Source organism: Lissotriton vulgaris, chromosome 7, assembly GCF_964263255.1.
Source record: "Lissotriton vulgaris chromosome 7, aLisVul1.2, whole genome shotgun sequence".
NCBI lineage: Eukaryota > Metazoa > Chordata > Amphibia > Caudata > Salamandridae > Lissotriton > Lissotriton vulgaris.
Genome location: NC_141695.1, coordinates 1,738,035,939 through 1,738,054,792, shown reverse-complemented (window position 1 = coordinate 1,738,054,792; position 18,854 = coordinate 1,738,035,939). Strand labels below are relative to the sequence as shown.

The window sequence follows — 18,854 nt, the reverse complement described above, 5'->3', positions numbered from 1 at the left end:
GGAGAGGCCCAGGAACCGGCCTTAGGGAGAAGGCGCAGGGGGCGCGGGAAACCGGCCCATGAAGTTCCCACGGTCCAGGAGGAAGCAGACCTTGAGGGGGATGCCCTGGAGCCTACAGGGGAACAGATTGCTGAACTGGGGGACCTGCCTGAGCTGACCCATTGGCAGCAAGAAGGAGGACCCTCCAGGGAGGAATTCTGCAGGGAGCAGAAAGAATGCCCTTCTCTCGTGGGTATGCGGCAGCAGGCTGCAGACCAGGCCAATGGTGTTCAGGCCAAAACACATTATGTGTACTGGGAGAACGACCTCCTGTATTCAGAGCCTAAGGCTGCTGAACCTGGGTCAGCCCGTGTGCTGGTGGTACCCCAGAAGTTCAGAGCCTTCCTACTGGGGCTGGCTCACGATGTGCCTTTAGCAGGACATTTGGGGATGGACAAGACCTAAGACAGGCTTGTCACCCACTTTTACTGGCCCCAAATCCACAAGAGCTCAGACGCTCATTGTAGGACCTGTCCGACTTGCCAGGCAAGTGGGAAGAGCGGAGGGAAGAACAAGGCTCCCCTCCAACCCTTCCCTGTGGTCGGTACGCCATTCCAACGAGTGGGTATTGACATTGTTGGGCCTCTGGACCCCAAGACAGCCATGGGCAACAGGTTCATCCTGGTCTTGGTGGATCATGCCACCCGGTACCCTGAAACCATCCCTCTGAGGACAGTGACGGCCCCCGTGGTGGGACGTGCACTGATGGGAATTTTCTCACGAGTAGGATTCCCTCTAGAGGTGGTGAGCGGCAGGGGGACCAACTTCATATCCAAGTATATGAAGTCCCTTTGGCAAGAGTGTGGTGTAACTTACAAGTTCACCACGCCTTACCATCCCCAAGGAAACGGGTTGGTTGAGAGGTTCAACCGAACCCTGAAAGGCATGATCATGGGCCTGGAAGGTCCAATGAGGCGTAAGTGGGACGTCCTCTTACCATGCCTGCTCTTTGCATATCGCGAGGTACCACAGAAGTCCCTAGGGTTCAGCCCCTTTGAACTGCTGTACGGTCACCCCGTGAGAGGACCACTGAGTTTGGTAAAGGAAGGCTGGGAGCAATCTCCCAGGAAACCTCCCCAGAATGTATATAGCTACATGCTGGCCTTCAGAAACCAAACCAGGCGCTTCAGACAACTTGCCGAGGCAAATCTGGAAGCAAGTCAGGAGGAAATGAAGCAGTGGTACGACCAGAATGCCACTCTGGTCGAGCTTCAGCCTGGACAAGAGGTGTATGTCCTGGCCCCAGTGGAACCCTGTGCCCTTCAGGATAAGTGGACAGGTCCATTTGAGGTTGTGGAGCGCAAGAGCCCAGTGACATACTTGGTGGACATGAAGACGCCCAGGAACCCTTTGAGGGTCCTACATGTCAACCGCCTCAAGCCCCACTTAAGAAGGTCCGAAGTGGGCATGTTGTTGGCAACTGATGATGGAATGGAGGAGGAGTCGGAGCCTCTTCCTGACCTCTTAGTGGCCTGTGAGAAAGATGGGTCAGTGGATGGAGTTAACCTCTCACCCACCCTGACCCCCGAACAACAGGAAGACTGCCGCCAGTTGCTGGGGCAGTTTCCAGATCTGTTCTCCCTGGTTCTGAGTGTCACAGATTGATGCGTCCATGATGTGGACACTGGAGACAGCTTACCTGTGAAGCATAAGGCTTACAGAGTGACTGACAGGGTCCGGGCCTGCATCAAGGAGGAGGTCTCCAAGATGCTTGCCCTTGGGGTGGTTGAGGCTTCCAGCAGTCCTTGGTCCAGCCCCGTGGTCTTGGTCCCAAAGGCTGCTGCGCCGGGAGCCACACCCGAACTCCGGTTCTGTGTGGACTACAGAGGACTCAATTCAGTCACCAAGACTGACGCGCACCCCATCCCCAGAGCTGATGAGCTCATTGATCGGCTAGGGGCTGCCAGGTTCCTCAGCACGTTTGATTTAACGTCTGGGTACTGGCAGATCGCCTTGACCGATGGGGCAAAGGAGAGGTCAGCATTCTCTACACCAGATGGGCATTTCCAGTTCCGGGTTATGCCATTTGGAATGAAGAATGCCCCTGCCACCTTTCAGAGATTGGTCAACCAGGTGTTGGCTGGGCTGGATGAGTTCAGTGCCGCCTACCTGGATGACATCGCGATGTTCAGTGGTACCTGGCCAGAACACCTGCGACACCTCTGGGAAGTGTTGATGGCCCTGCGCAGAGCAGGCCTCACAATCAAGGCAAGCAAGTGCCAGATTGGGCAGGGTTCAGTGGTGTACTTGGGACACCAAGTGGGGAGTGGCAAAGTGGCACCCTTGCAACCCAAAATTGAGACCATCCTGGCTTGGGAACCCCCCAAGACCCAGACGGCAGTGAGAGCCTTCCTGGGGCTCACTGGGTATTACAGGAGGTTTGTCAAGGGCTAAGGCACGATTGTGACCCCCTTGACAGAGCTGACTTCGAAGAAGCAGCCCAGGAATGTGATTTGGACTGACACCTGTCAGAAGGCTTTTGACACCCTGAAGACTGCCATGTGCACGGCGCCCGTGCTCCTGGCTCCTGATTTCTCCAAGGAATTCATAGTGCAAACAGACGCTTCAGAGCATGGTGTAGGGGCTGTTCTTTCACAGATGACTGAGGAGGGCTTTGACCAACCCGTAGCCTTCATCAGTAGGAGGTTACTTCCACGGGAAAGTAGGTGGAGTGCAATAGAGCGAGAAGCATTTGCTGTGGTCTGGGCGCTGAAGAAGCTAAGACCCTACTTGTTTGGGTCTCACTTCCGAGTTCAGACGGACCACAGGCCCCTCAGATGGTTGATGCAGATGAGGGGTGAGAACCCGAAACTGTTGAGGTGGTCCATTTCTCTACAGAGTATGGACTTTACGGTGGAACACCGCCCTGGCACAGATCACTCCAATGCTGACGGTCTGTCCAGATTTTTCCGCCTTAGTGATGTGGAACTCCCTGGGGAAGGGTAGTTCCCCCCCACATTTCAGCTGGAGGGGACACATGTTAGACCTGGCACCTTGGCGTGAGTTTCCCTTCCACTTTTTGCTGGTGTGCCTCCGATGTTTTGCTGGTTTTCCGATACTCAGGGCACTGCGCCACGGCCGACCCGTGCCGCAGTGCAAGTGCTCCCTACTGTAAATTGTACATGTGATTGATGTCCATGATTGGTGCATTGGATTTACTATTAGTCCCTAGTAAAGCGCACTAGGAGTGCCAGGGCTTGTGAATGCCAATACTGCTAGTGGGCCTGCAGCGCTGGTTGCGCCACCCACAGAAGCAGCCTTAAGATGTGTCTAGGGTCCGCCATTGCAGACCCTGCGTGCAGTCTCGTACTGTCATGCCGGCTGGGCAAGTGCACCCACTCGCCAGCCCCTGAACCTTCCCTTGACTTCATGTTAGTCACCCCTATGGTAGGCCTGAGGGCAGGGTGCATTGTAAGTGTAAGGTAGGACAAGCCCTGATGTGTGTGGCATGTCCTAGTAGTGACTTACAACTAAATTCGTATTTCACTATTGTAAGGCTACCTGCTTCCTTTAGGCCAGAATGGGCTGCTGGAATTATTAAACTCTATAATCCCAGCAGGCCCAAGGAGCATGGTAGAGAGTCGTGTTTAGTATGCCTGAACTCAGGATAATGAAATATTTCTTTTAGTAAAGTTTATTTTAATATCCTGTGTTTGCAAATGCTACTTTTAGAAAGTTAGCATTTGCTTGCCTAACCATTTCAGCCCGCCTCTGCTGGTATGTGGATCTGACTGTCTGGGATGTGTGAGTGACAGGGCTGGGGGATGACAGGCGGTGAATGCGCAGATTACACCTTAGTGGGAGGCAGGAGTGGCTCTTGACTCTGAATCTTGCTGTGCTCTGCCACCACAATGCTGGCTCCACCCTCCTGGGGAGCGACTGATGACTCAGCCGACACCTGGCCCAGGAAGGGCGAAGCCCCATCAACAAGGTACTTCTGGCTGCCCCTGTCCACACAATGCTGGCTCCACCTCCTGTGGGGCGTCTGACGTGCCTGCCCCTCACACTGAAAGCAGAAGCCGGATTGCACCCAACAAGGTACTCAAGGACTGAAAGTGGCTATGCAAAGGCCCCCCTGGCCTGTAAGAACAAAAGAAATGCAGTATAAAAGTAGGAGCCCTGCTCCTTGTAACTTAGATCCTGTTTGTGCTACAGAAGGAACTCTGCCCGATGAGAAGGACCTGGAAGGACAAGGAAGGGTGCTGACTCTTGCCTGTGTCTGGTGCCTTGCTGCAGAAGGAGAGGAAAAAGGAAAGACTACAAGAAGACTTTTGCTTTGTGAAACTTTGTGCCAAACTCTGCTGAAAGATCTCCAAGGGCTTGCTGCTGAACTTGCCCCCTGACCAGCGCCCCAGGACCAGTGGGCGCTACATCCTGAAGAAAGCGACTGTGTGTGCTGCTTATCTCTGCAGTACTGACAGAGGGGTCTGGGAGCGCTGGGCAAGCCTGCCACGCTCCCCGTAATCCAAGGCAACGACATCCCCCCAAGCATCGTGACCGGGGCCCAAAGCAACAGCGAGAGCAACGTGAGGTCCAGCCGCCGCTGGCCCGAACACCGTGACCGCATCTGCACCGGGAGCCCGAGAGCAAAGTGAAGGAGGACCCGTCCAGTCCAAGCTCCCGAATTGACTGCGCTTCGAGCCGTCAATCCACCTGCGAAGACGGACAGCCGCCCTGTGATAACCCCCCTCTGGTCGATAGCCTGCCGACAGCTCAGCTGTGAACGCACAGCTGCAACCGGCACTTTGGCTGGGTACGTCCTGCACTTGGGGACCGTACTGCCACTTGCCGCCACCACCACACAGCCGCCGCCTCCAGGGTCGGAGCGAACGACGAAGGGAGGACCCTGCCGCCACTGAACACCGCCGCCCCGGATGACCTGTGACCTGCCCGGCTGAGAGCCGCAGCGAACAGCGACCCCGGAAAAGCAACGCGACGTGGGACAGCTCCCCTGGAAGCCGCACGCTCCACAAGAATTTGAAAGGTACTGTGTTGTATCCTCACGGTGCGAGCGTCCTGCAACTCGAGCTCGCACCGCGCTATCTGCTCCCAACGCGAGCCGCCTCTGAACCCGAGGCTTGCACAGCTCCTGGTCCTCGAGGCCCGATCTCCTCTCTGAAGCGAGCAGAGACAGCGGAAAGCGCATTGAGGCGCTACAAGACACTGAACCTTACTGAACCTAGGCAGAAGGCCCAAAAGATTGCTTATTGCTACGAAAGAACTGTGGCAACCTGAACTGAGTAAACTGGAACCGCTATTGAAAGTTTGACAACTGTATTTACAAACCTGCTTGAAATCTATATAAAGATATATATTTTTACAAATACAGTTTGGTGTCATTGTGTGGTGGGTTGGTTGTGATGGTGTAATATTGCAAATGTTTAACCCTATGTGCCCCAAAGATTAGCCTAAGACTGCTTAAGCCACACTACCTAGAGGGTAAGCAGAGGTTGTCTGGAAGGTAACCCTCAGCCCTGACGAGGAAGAGAGAGTCCCTGCTTGTCGCTAGTGCTACACTGCGCCAACTAGAGTCTCGCCCTTCCTACAATTACCAGATGACGACATCAGGCAGGCCACGTGAGCTGTAGTCCTGTGACTTACCTTAACAAACCATTGTTTTCGTGCATGTCAACCCCAGCACTTCCATTAAACGGAAGCAAGACTACAATTTCTGGAACACACCCATTTGTTAAATAAAGCCTGGGGTCTGAAAAGGGTGCTCTGGGATCATCAAGTGTCCCCAATGGGCGAAGCCAAAAGGGCAGGTTAAGCTGCTTGTGTATTCAGTTTTAAAAAAGTGTGCTAGATTAAGAACGTGTAGTGGGTCACTGTGCCGAGCCTGTGCGTCACAAGCTTCGCCCTTTCAGAGAATTTCATCCTTCCTGTCCTGACTCTGCTTATTGTGACAGAATAGATAGCTTGTTTTTGGCACTGCGAGTCTTAGGTAAAGTGGGCGCAGTCATTTCCAGGAATTGCCTGTATCTCGGATTCATTATATCTCAGAATGGTCTGTAAGTAAAGGGTTACAGGTAAATTCGGATGCCTGAACCCCTGCCGCCTGAGCCGTGTCTTTGTTCTAGAGCAGACACTAGGAGCTGCGTTTGTGAGAGCTGGGCTCACTCGCAGAGCACAGCTCAGATTGTTGGCCAGGTAACCAGACATCATTTTCAACATAATACAGGTAATGGGGGAAGGATCCCGGGCGCGAGGACACGATAGGAACAAGAACCATAGAACGAATGGGCGGGTCGGGGGTGCAGCGGGAATGGGAGGGCACGACTGAGGTCACTGTAAGGGGCTGGTATGGTTCCTGGGGTGGGATGGAAGGCACCAAGGATTTTAACAAGAATGAATCACAAAAGGGCAGGGGGTGGCACAGAAGCCGTGTTATTAAGAGGGTGGATAGGCACCAAGAAGGGAGGGGTTGCACGAACCAAACCCCTTCCAGACGTGCAAGTGGTCTTTGTCCCTCCCATGTCACCTGCGCAAATCACTTAATATCCCCCTGCCTAACAAAATAAATGTTGCTATTTTTAAACAAGGGAACCCGTATAGGTAGCAAAGGACCCCGGGTAGTACTAGTTTTGTATTAAACAATGGTCCTTTAACTTAAACAATTTATGTTAGAATGAGCACAGACTAAAGATAAAGGCTTTATCTTTAGTCTGTGCTCATTCTAACATAAATTGTTTAAGTTAAAGGACCATTGTTTAATACAAAACTAACAAAATAAATGTGTCCGTCTGTAAAACAACTGGTGCTAATGTAAAGCGCTCTGATACCTTCGGGTCGAGTCTGCGCTATATAAAACAAGCAAGAGCCATGTGGAGCCCACCCGCACTGGGGAAAAGGCCCGTGGGCCGGAGGTGAGCCCAGGTGCTGTGTATGGCCCCAGGGGGTCGCGGATGCCAGGAGCGACCCCCCTTATGACAGCAGCGCCAGCGGAGTCCACCCGCGGCCTGCCTGCACCGTCCCCCGCCGCGCCGTGTGTGTGAAGTGCGGCGGTGGGGTGAATAAACATTAAAGGAGAGCTGCCCAGATTAAGGAGAGGCCAGCGGAGCCCACCCGCGGCCTGCCTTTAGCGTACCCTGTCCTTCGCCCCGCGCAGCGTGTGAGCAGAGGAACTCCTGCGGGCGGGGAGAGTGAAAGTAAAAATAAACTGAGCCCACCCGCATGAACTACACTACATCAAGCAGATCCTACCCGCTGTGATCGCTAACTTTGCCCCACCTGTGAAAGCGCCAGGCCCTGGGGAGGGTGAAAGGGGAACAGTGCCAGCACCCTCCCCCGCCGCGCAGCAAGTAAGCTGTGAAGCTGTGGCGGCGGGGGTGAAGAAGTTTGAAAGGGAGCGCCTGCAGCGTGTGAAGAGCTGCTAGGCGCCATGAAGTAAAAGGGGATCCCACCCGCATCAAAGTGCCGACGAAGCTATACCCTAGCCCCCCCCCCCCGCGAGAGAAGCAGGAGAAGCTGCTGTGGGCAGGGAGCGGGAAAAGTGAAAAGAATTGAGCCGGCAGGTGCTCACCCCGGATAGCGCAAAGAGAAACCACTCAGAATGCCATGCGCTTTTCATTGCGTCCCGCACACTACACTCCCGGGATGCTTCCCTTAATGATACAGAGAGGGGGTGAGGCTCGCCAGGGGAGCAGGCAGACAGAAATACATACCGGACATGCACACAAGTAACGAGGCACAAACAGGGGGGCAGAGGCTTACCTCATGTCCTGGTAGACGCTGCTCGAGCAGCAAAATGGTGGCAGTAAGCTTCCGAATTTTTCGGAATCGGGCGTGGTTTTGCTGTTTTGAGTGACAGACAACGTCACTGTCTAAAGAACAGCAAAACTTACGCCCCCAAATCCGAAAAAGACGGGGCTAAATCGGAGTGACGCATCTCTCCTCCAATGGCTGGCCTCTGTTTAGGAAGCCAGCCAATGGAGGAGAGACAGGGCAGGGAGGCGGGTTCAAAAGCGCTACTAAGGGACATTAATTCTCCGACCCCAGACTGCGCAAGCGCAGCCTTTAGGTCCTCGACCTAACAGACTATCAAGAACCAAAAAGATTCTACCCATTGAGGAATCGAACCAAGAAGACCTAGAAACTGAAAACCTAATCATCAACCTATCCGACCATTGCCTCACAGAACTTGAGAAGAAAGCACTAAACAAAGGACTCTCCTTCTGCCCTGAACAACATTTTAATTATACTGACACTAAAATTGACTTATACAAATATGTGAGGAAATTGAAACTTGCCAAAATACACATCAACAAACGGATTCCTAATAACAATTTTCCAGGAAAAAGTAAATCGGATGTCTTGCAAAACTCAGACTCAATGACAATTGAGGAAATCCCACTCCTTAAAGATCTATATGAACTAGAGCAGAACATTGAGGAGAATGAGGACTCAGAACTAACAATATTAGAGTCAATGGACATTACAACAACATCGCATGAAACTAGTGGTTTAAAAAATAAATCAAAATTTTGTCCGCAACTATCACCGGGAAAAAAAATAGATGCATTTTCCGAAGCACTAATGTGCGACTTGGAAAAAATTTACAAACTGAGAAACCGAGGCAAAAGAGAAAATATGTCCAACAATGAACATCTAGCATTACAAACATTGGCTAAAAATGACAAAATCATAATAAAGCCAGCCGATAAAGGAGGGAATATTGTCATCCAAAATACAACAGATTACATTGTTGAAGCATATCACCAACTACGAGATGAGAAAAAATACAAACTACTCAAAACAAATCCAATACAGAAAAAGATTGAGGATACGAGACAGCACTTAGACGAATGGCGGGAAAAAGGATTAATAAATAATGAATATGCATTTCTACTCAAGGAGAAACCAACTATCCCTACAATCTATTTCCTGCCTAAGGTTCACAAAACCTTAATAAATCCTCCAGGGAGACCTATTGTTTCGTCTTGCGACTCTATCTATGAAAACATCTCCTCATACATTGACCAATATTTAGCACCAATGGTTAAAAATTTACCATCACACATACAAGATACTTCTGATTTCCTGAGAGTTCTTTCAAACATAACTTGGAATCCCACATACCTACTCGTCACCATTGACGTAGTCTCTCTATACACGTCTATTGAACATCCAATAGGGTTAGATGCATGGGCCTACTTTCTAAAACAAAAAAATATTGGAGAACTAGAACATTCTGCCATGCTACTAACCATGATCAAAACATGTCTGGAAAATAACATCTTTCTATTCAACCATGAGCTATTTCACCAACTTTGCGGATGTGCTATGGGAATGTCTTTCTCCCCCAACTATGCAAATTTAACTATGGGTTGGTGGGAGAAGGAATATATATATATTTCTTCCCACTCTTCTTACGAAAGAAAGATTCACACTCACGGGTACTTTGAAGAGGTTATCAGTTTTATTTTACAATTTCAGGTTCGCACAACCACGCATTTCGGTGTCTGCTGACCCTAAGGTATCAGAGCACTTAACATGAGCACCAGTTGCGTTACAGATGAACACATTAATTTTGTTAGACAGAGAATTCGCGATTTTCCCAGAACCACAGTATGTTGAGCGTCCCTGCTGAGACTCGAATACCATTCCCCAGCTTGGAGGTTGATTGCTCTAGTCTTGAGGCCACATCCTCGCCTCTCAGTCATCTATTGAAAGAAGCTTGCAACAAGAGACACAGGAAATTTGTTCATGGGCAGCACCACATAATTAAGAGTGGGTGGAACAAAATGTGATACTGCAAGGGATTTCCAATTGGTAGTTCATGTTTCCTCACACTGGCACAGAAAAATGTTCTGTGGAGCTTTATTCTGAGGGTGACCAGTTATGCAAACAAGCCAATAGGTCTGGGGTTGGCTGGCAGCTTTTTGGCTTTGCTAGGAAGTTTCTAGGCCCTGCTCAAAGAAGATAAAAGCAACAGCTGCCAAAATCAAAACTATATTTTGGTTTAAAAAATAACACATTGCCAGAATAGTCCCTTTCACTGAAGGTGAACTACTTTTGGCCTTAGTACGATGTCAGGCAGACGAAACATTGTTGCAGAAAGAAACCAACCGTAGTATTTTGATGAGACTGCCCATAGGGGGGTCGTAAACCTCCATTTCTCAATGAAAGCTTGTGCGGTGGGCCGAAAAGGCCTGCAGCACAAGCTCACATTGAGAAATGGAGGTTTTGAAACATACCTGCCTGCCACACAGTGCACCGATGTTGAGGGGGCACCATTGGTGCCCCCTATGCCATAATGCAGAGGGCCAGTTGGGGGGGGAAGGTGCCCTGCTAGAGGGCCCCAAAGTCCGTTTTTGACTGCCAAACCATGTTGGAAAGGTCAACATAGATTGGCTGTCGGAAACCGACATCATAATCCTGATGGCGGAGCCGAGCCTGGCTCCGCTGTCATTATTGGGATTACTATTCCACTACTGTCCCGACGGGTTCATCAAAATACAGTGTTCGGAGGGAAACCCAGGATGGAGGGAAACCCAGGAGGGAGGAGAGGCTCCGACTGGGAGGCTCTACGCCCGACATCCTCATTGGACCCTTAGTGTGTGAATGTTTTCCTTGTTAAAGGGCAGAATGCCATCACACAGTGAAGACAGTCAATATGCTGTAGTGGGTGGTAGAGAATTGTGAATGACACAATTACAGACTAAAAGATAAAGAGGACTGGCTGAAATGCCCCGATAAGTATTTTATACATATAATTTTCCAAAAATCAAAACGGCTTACCTAATGCCAGAAGTAATGAAAAAACATAGAACATAGATAACATTATAGACACATATTTAAAAGTTCACATAGAATTAATAATGTGCCAGTTTGCCACAACACTTCCAAATAATGCTGTTAATAAATAAGCCGCTCAGAGGAAGGTTTGGACATTGCTGAAGGCACCTTTGTAATAGGATAGATTTTTATTAAAATCCTGCCTTGCTTCAGGAATGAGATAAAGCAGCATGTCAAAGGAGACTGTGAAGCAATTACTCTCTGTGCAAGGTGTGAGGAACTGGAAAGACAAGTGTGGAGCAGTGTGACATTATTTATATCCACCTGTGCCACCTCTCTTCAAAATAAAGACATTAATTTATCTGAATAAAAACTGGTGGGACAGATCCTGAAAAACCAGGGACCATCCAGGAAGATGCTAGACATCTGGTCACCCCATCTATTCTTCAGATGGACCGTGGGCACATTGCCCTCTTGGTCTCAACATGCCTATTTTGGGTAGCATGGTCCCTGCTGATTGTAGAGCAGGGAATCTGCACTCACAGACCACGGCTTGCACAGGTTGCGAGATACAGAAGACAGGTCTGCTTACCATGGATCTTAAACATGTATGCAAGAGCAACCGCTAGAAGGCCTCCTCTGGATTGAGAAACAAGAAGAGATGTAACAGATGGAGGCAACGAGCAAGGAAGCACAAGACCACAGCAGTGGGGTGAGGCTTCGGCTCGGTTCGAGGGGGGTTCATGAATGTGTGTGTGTGTTTGTGTGGTGGCAGGACTTTTTGATTTTTTGTGGGTATCTGTGTACAAATGGAAAAGTGTGCTTTTCAGATGTTCCATTCACAAAATGTCCTGGTATCATACCAGTGCGAATGGACCACCTTCTGATCTGTTTGGAAGAGCCATCTAAATCACAGTCGCCACTGGGAACAAGCAGATGTTCAAATATACCTTCTCTGCATATTCTATTTTATTGTATATGTATGTATGTAATGTGTATGTGTGTGTTATGTCTGGTGTGGTTACAATGCCTCCTGCCAGACCGGTAAAGCTGTCTGTAGGTGTAACCTTAAAAAGATGTTTATCGTATGAAGCAGAAAGTGATGGAGCAACGAGCAGTGAATACAGTGATAGAAGGAGAGAAGAGATAGGGGATACTTACCGTATAACATAGGAAAACGGTTAGCCATACCAGGGTGATCAGTACATTTCACTGGCTGCCGAATGTTAGCGTTGGTTATCATCTTTATTCCCATGGCCTGTAGGGAAAGATGAGTGGATTCAGAGGGTGAAGGAAAATGTTACTTACTCCATAAGCATCTGTTACTAGTGTGTAGTGCTGTGGAGTAACATGCTTTGCATACTCCTGCAATCTAGTCTTGGGCTCAGACTTTTGCAGGTTGTTTCTTTGAAGAAGTCTTTCGACTCATGATGTATATGGACTTCTGTTTTTTGGAAATATTCATGGACATCAACTTCGTTGCTTTCTGCTTAACAGGTGAGTAGTAGGGAGTGGTGAGTGAACATAATATGATGCACATGTCTATTGCATGCAAAGGATAGTAACTGAAAGAAACAGATTAGTGTTCAGAGTCACACATCTGGGGAGGAGGGCGGATGTACGTGAATTTACTGCACGCTATGAATAGATGCTTAAAGAGTAACATTTTTCATTCATACCATGCATTGCTGTAGATACACATGGTCTACATGGACTGTAAAGCAAAACCCTTCCATAAGCAGTGGCTTGCATGTGGATGATGCAGGTGTCCTAAATAAGGTACTTAAGACAGTGTGGCTAACCATAGCCTGTTGCCTGGCTAGAACATCCACACACACTAGTATTTAGTAAATGTGTGTGGGTGTGGAGGTGACCAAGCAGTGCCTTGGATATGTCATCTAGGGGAATGTTTCCCAAGAAGGCCATGCTTGCAGTCGTCTTCTGAATAGAATGTGCCCTGGGAGTGATAAGCAGTGTTCTCTCAGCAATTTGATAGGAAGTTTGGATACACTTGACCATTCATCTAGCAATTCCTGCCTTAGATGTTGGTTGACTCTTGAGGGGTTTTTCAAAGGCTACAAACAGTAGGTCTGCTTTGCCAAAGGTTGTGTTCTTTCTATGGTGAGGCATACTTGACAACTAGAGTATGAAGTGATCTTTTCGCCACCCAGTCTGGTTGGGGAAGGAAGACTGGTGTTGCAAGGATTCTAATCAGAACAGGACGATGCTTGGGACCATAGAACATCAGTATGTAGGGGACTGAGTCACCACACCACATTGGTATCTATGAGCCAGAGTACGACATGCCATAGTGCCTCTATTGCCCTCCTAACCTTTCCAGAGAGATAAGCGATTGGCAACCCCAAAACATAACACTCTCGGCCCTCTCAGGGATCGTGGTAACAGGGACATTCTCTTTCGTTCTCTCACTGGTACTTGTAAGATGCAATAAATGTGCTAAAATTAGAAAACAAATGCATGTCAAGGTCATCAGCATGCTTAATAAACCATATACAATAAAAAATGCCCTGTCATTTTATCTGACAGATCTGCCTAAACCCTATCCTGCTGCTAAAGCTAGGTGGTTATAAATTTTAGATCTCTGGGCTTAGTGGCAAACTCCATACCTTAGCATACATAGATAGATGAATGTTCTGCGTCTTGTCTCAGGACCTATGCTCTGTGTCTGTTTTCCAGAACCCTGTCCCTAGTTATATGACAAGATATGTGTACACCAAACAGCAGCTGCATGCTCCTAATAGGTCTAGGTGCTAGTGTCTGACCAAAGAGAACAACAAGGGGCAATGTTTGACCATGCCTAGGCTATTCACACTAAATCCCAGGAAAATAATAACATGCAAAAACATGTGCTGGTGTAGCGATCATGGTTCATCCCCTTAGAGGCAGAACATTGGGCACTCCTTTCCGTTCCTTTCCTAGCCACAGTATGAATGTGAATAATTCCTATACTTCCCGGAGACCACCCGGGGACGAATGGAACACAAGGCACTACAACCCCCAGAAGCCTTGTGTTCCCCGCACCAGAAGCAGAAGCTGCGGACGGAGCTACAAGGCTCTCCTGTTTACAGGATCAGAGCTGGACAGTCTGATTCCAGGCTGGTATGAGCATTGACAGCGTGAGGCGTTTCTTAATGGGACTATTTCTTAGTTTGTCCCTGTTCCGCCTTTCCTCATCAAGCGGTTTGAAGGTTTGAGTGCTGCAAACAGAAGGTATTTGTTTTCCCGCTTGTTGGCCAAGCCACCGTACTTGGTGCCAATATCGGCCCAGACCCAGACCTTTCTTCATACAACATACCCCTCCACCAATAACCGACACGACACAAGTTGATGGAGAAAGTTGTTGCAGCTTTATTAGCACATACATTATGCCAACATGTTATCTTACGGGCGATCCAAGAGCAGGCCGCCCCTCGCGACCCGCCCACCTGATGAGCCATAACCCCCCGGGGTGTTAACCGCGGGGGTGTTGTCAGTTTTGAGGGAAGGTCTAACCCCTCCCCTCGGCGGACCTCTATTCCGCCCCTTGCTCACGCCCCCCCCCCTCGGGGGCGGAGCCTTGTGGCAACCCCCGGTTGCTCGGGTCTACAACCGCCCGAAGGACCAACGGGGCGCCGTCGGTCCTCCAGGATCCATCACAGCGTGGCTCTCCCTGGAGGATAATTCTGTTCTCGCACCCACCAGTGCTCCTGTAGAGGGTACCCCTCTGTACCTTTCTGCATTGGATCGCCCTGTAACTCCGCCAAGGCTCTGGGAGTGGCCACCGCCGCCCCAGAGTCCCCCCCCACCAACTAGCTTCCTATTAGTACAACCTGCTGCTCCTAGTGTCTTCCGCTATACCAACCAAAGATCGCCATATCAACTTCGGGTAAATGAACCCCGTCTACATCAAAGCACACAGTGCATTAGGCCAGTAGCAACCCAAGCCTGATGAAACAAGTTCCTCTGCTTCATGCCACTCCCAAGTTGTTGGGCAACACTATCCCCTTCTCCTTTGCGCCAAGGACCTAATGCCCTGCAATTGCAATCACCGGCCTCCCTCGGCTCAGGCAAGGACAAGGACAAGTCCGCCCTCCGGACAGGGAACTGTGACAGTGATGTCCATGAACTTCACAACTAACTGCCCACTGTGCTTCTCAGGTGTCCATCTAGTACGCCATCCCTCAGTCTCACCTATTCTGTACAGCTGGCTGACCAGCCACTAACAAGCCTCTATCAGGTAAACGACACCACGGCCACTGGCCTGGTGTCCCCTGTCTAGCATATGGCCTCACACCCTTACTTAGACCTACTGGGGACATCTTCACCATCCAGGTCACACCAGTCGGCTCACTCCCATGACGCCGACCCTACTGGAGGCTAACCAACTCCTCGCCTGTTCAGCCTCACTGGAAAGACACGTACTTTCAAACCCAAGGTAACCGAATTGTAGGACCCTCACCTCTCAACTATGCCTGCTAACTGCGTTCTGGTGTTGGCTTAAAACACTGTGTAGAGGATCTCTTCATGTTTAACACTTGAACAAGACGTCCCCCTGTGCCTGGCCTTCGATGGACCCTATGAAGCTTGTAACAAGCAGCCTATACAACTATATATACACAAGTAGTGCAACTAGATGAACTAATCCTTCCTCTTACGTCCTGGCATGTGCACACTGCCGGAGGAATCCTTAATTGGAACCTGAAAACAACTAATTAAATACTATCTAGGTGAAAGCTCACCCAAGCACCTAGCCACGGGCCCCCCATTACGTGTCAACCCCTGTTGATTTTTGCTGCTAAAATCGCCTGCCCATTTCTGGACCCTTCACGTAAATCCAGCCTCAACCAATCGCTTACATGGCCCGACATTTGTCAACCTGTGTCCCAAGAACTAACAAGTTAGAGGCTTACTGTAACAGCCTGATTCAAAGTGGAGGCATAGCCGAGCGGTCTTAGAGGGATCAGACTGGAGGAGGTATGTGAGTATGTGAGTGGCTAATGCAGGCCCTACATTCTGTGTAACCTGATAATGCACCCCCATAGTGCCAATGGCCAGAGTAAATGAAACTGGCAGTGATGTGGTACAACTAAGTGATTGTCTCAGCGTGGGCCAGGATGCAGCAGTTAATGTGCGGCTTGTGCAGGCCCAACTAATCTGCCGGGCTGTCTAGCTAGTTCGGGTAATGTGCTGAATATTGCCTGGTGTATTGCCACCTGTCAAATGCCTCCCTGTAATATACAAAAGGAGCACTATACTTACAACAGTCAAAGCAGCTTCTTTGCCCAAGGTAAGGAAGCCTCAGTTAAAGCTTTCTTGCATAGCCAGCCACGAGCTAGCCACCCTTTTCAGGGCTACACGCGTAAGACCGCTATGTGTGACATTTCCATGATTTCAGTGCACGAAGAGAGACATTGGAAGACTAAGAAAGACACATTCTTGCTAGCACACAACATTGAAGTTGATGGAGACCCAATGTCAGAAATACGCCCATCTGACCCACAAGGTTCTGGGCAGACCACGGATATAAGGCTGCTTTAGTCGGACATTCCCTAGCTGGAGTGTGCATGTGTGAGACAGTGACCTATGCACGAAACCTTGGGCGTAAAATTGCCTGGACTTGAAAGAGACTGAGTAGCTCCGATGGGACAGCGTATCACACAATTACACAGTCAGTCAGAACTGCCTGGCCCCGTGAGACCTGGGATTTTAAGAAGTCCTCCATGTACCCCACAATGAGGACCCGACCGGTCTTCAACCATATTACCCATGAGGGTACTTGTCCAGTCACCTAGGAGCTGTGGCCCGACAGGAAAGTAAAACTTGGTAGCTCTTTGGTCATAGCCTAATGTTGTTAAACAATAACTGTGGGTATTGTGGAAGAAAACATTCCACCCTTCTGAATTAATCAGACTGTACCAAGGGAGTAATCCCAACATGGGTTTTCCAATGTGCCACAGGTATCAAGCACCCACCAGTCCCTCAGTGGATGGGGCCTCTGTTGATCAACAGCTAATAAATATTAGCGAGCAAACGGCACAGCAATCCATTAATGCACAAGAGATGCCCAAATGATCCAGTTGTTTAGTTGAAAATACATTCTCAATTCTCTGTCCCATGAAATGCATGATCAGTCCTTGTTATGCCGCTGCACCCAGAGAGAGCACCAATTCTTGCGCCGTAAAACACATTGCCCAGACTCAACAGTAAGCGAGAACATCCAATTACTGCACCGGGCTACCTACTATGTCCCGGCTCCCCGCGAACTACCAATTTATTATTTTCATGTGTAATTAGGCGCGTTCCCCCATGGATACTAATGACAACTGAGCAGAACCTGGGAGTCCCAGACCCTAGCACACTGCCCCAGTGTGCTATGATCCTTATACCTGTTGATAATTCATGTAGCCCCGCCTATGGGTAGGGATGTTCTCCAGCGCGGTTCCTGCATTGAAGACAGAAAACATTGATCAAAAGCACCCCCCCCACCCCCATCCACAATCCGCATTCTCAGCAATGAGACATGGCCCTCACTGCCTCACACGCTACCCAGGCCGGTTGGAAGTTACGAGCACTAATTTGTCCGCATTACCTGCACACTTTCAAAATTGAATTTGTCATCTCTATTATTTGAAGGGAGACCTTTCAATAACGAAATAATTTTCTCCTTGACTTTGGAGGTGTCTTCCCAAGTAAAGACGCCTTGAGAGTGTGCCCAATATGGCCGTGTAGACCTATAACCTAGTGTGGTCCTCTATAGACGCATGCACCAGTCACCAATCTCTGGTAACACACTTTGCTACCTTTCTAGTCAGTTGTGTTCCGGCGCTAGCACGTGTTGCACCAATGCCTCATAACGTTCTGACTGTCTGCTAAGAATGTACTAATGTACCGCACTCGTACTATTTAAGCCATATAAATCAGCACACCTGACCCATTCTCTTCCTGCAGTGCCCAGATTAGACCTCTTCTACTATCCTCTCATGTAGTCACCTTGCTACGCGCAACTTCGCGTTTTCTTAATAATGAGATCACCTATGGTAGTGTCAGTTCTGTCCCCCTATTAAGTGTTCTGACCCATCTGGCCAAGGTTGTGCTAACTGACGCCAGGAGCATGGAGCTGCAGAGACCTGCAAACCAGGTTCCTATCCCCTCTGTAATAATAAACAGTCTAATCGGCGGCAAGCATCTAATTGAATCATAGATCCGTCATTAATTCTTTACAGATGGGATAAATCTATGTTTGCTCCCCACGAGTTCCGCTTCAAGATGTGAAGAGTTCATGTACTAATAACCATATGCAAAGCAAATACATCCTTGTGGTCCCACGCTGTTGTGGGTTAACTTTAGATTCCTTGATAGCAATATTACCATCGCCTCAGCACAACATACCAGAAATGATGGATGAAGGCACAAATCCGGCACCACCCATCGTACACTCTTAAACTGATCAATGATGATACTAACCATCAGATATTAACAGATCGAATTCAAAGTTGAGCTATCTACATTGCATGGCTGTATGTGATATTGAGTAACTTCTAACTTGTCCCCCTACATTACTTCCAGCAACAAGCCGTCCTCACGGGCCTTCCAAACTGACCTCAAAGTTATCCCCCTATGAAGGCACGTCTAACTTTACTTCATGCCCTCTCCAATATCTAAATGCAGACCTTTCAATAATGACATTAAATTTCACTTGACTATGGAAGTGTCTGCCCAGTGTGTTCATGTTGTTGAAATGTTATCATTTATTGCAGTATAATCTTACTACCTGTGCTTGGTACACGTATGCAACATGCCCATATACAATACTCCTGTAACACACTGTATGCCAGCTTTGACGATGTGTTTGCTTCCGGTACTTGCACAAGTGCCACCGTCGCCGCATAGCGTTTTAGACTGTCTGCCATGTGTCGCTGTAATTAACCTCTACTTGACTTTCAGCGCTTAGATACCAGTCCCCCAGTCACATTAGCCCCTTTGTGATGTAGGTTGGTAACACCTGTAATGTATTTCTCCAATCCCAACTCGACAGGAGCAACAATGGTATATCAACTCAACCTTTAGGTCAGCTCCCT

The 18,854-nt window shown here is 49.1% G+C and overlaps 1 protein-coding gene across 4 annotated transcripts in view; it reads right to left on the bottom strand.

The window, feature by feature from the left end:
• LOC147706526 (alpha-2-macroglobulin-like protein 1) overlaps positions 1-18,854 on the bottom strand; it is a 360,239-nt gene that overhangs the window by 190,408 nt on the left and 150,977 nt on the right. For all 4 annotated transcript variants that reach the window (XM_086932994.1, XM_086932995.1, XM_086932992.1 and 1 more), the window contains exon 17: positions 11,938-12,034. In XM_086932994.1, the coding sequence (XP_086789120.1) occupies positions 11,938-12,034 (97 nt within the window). The remainder of the gene's footprint in view (positions 1-11,937; positions 12,035-18,854) is intronic.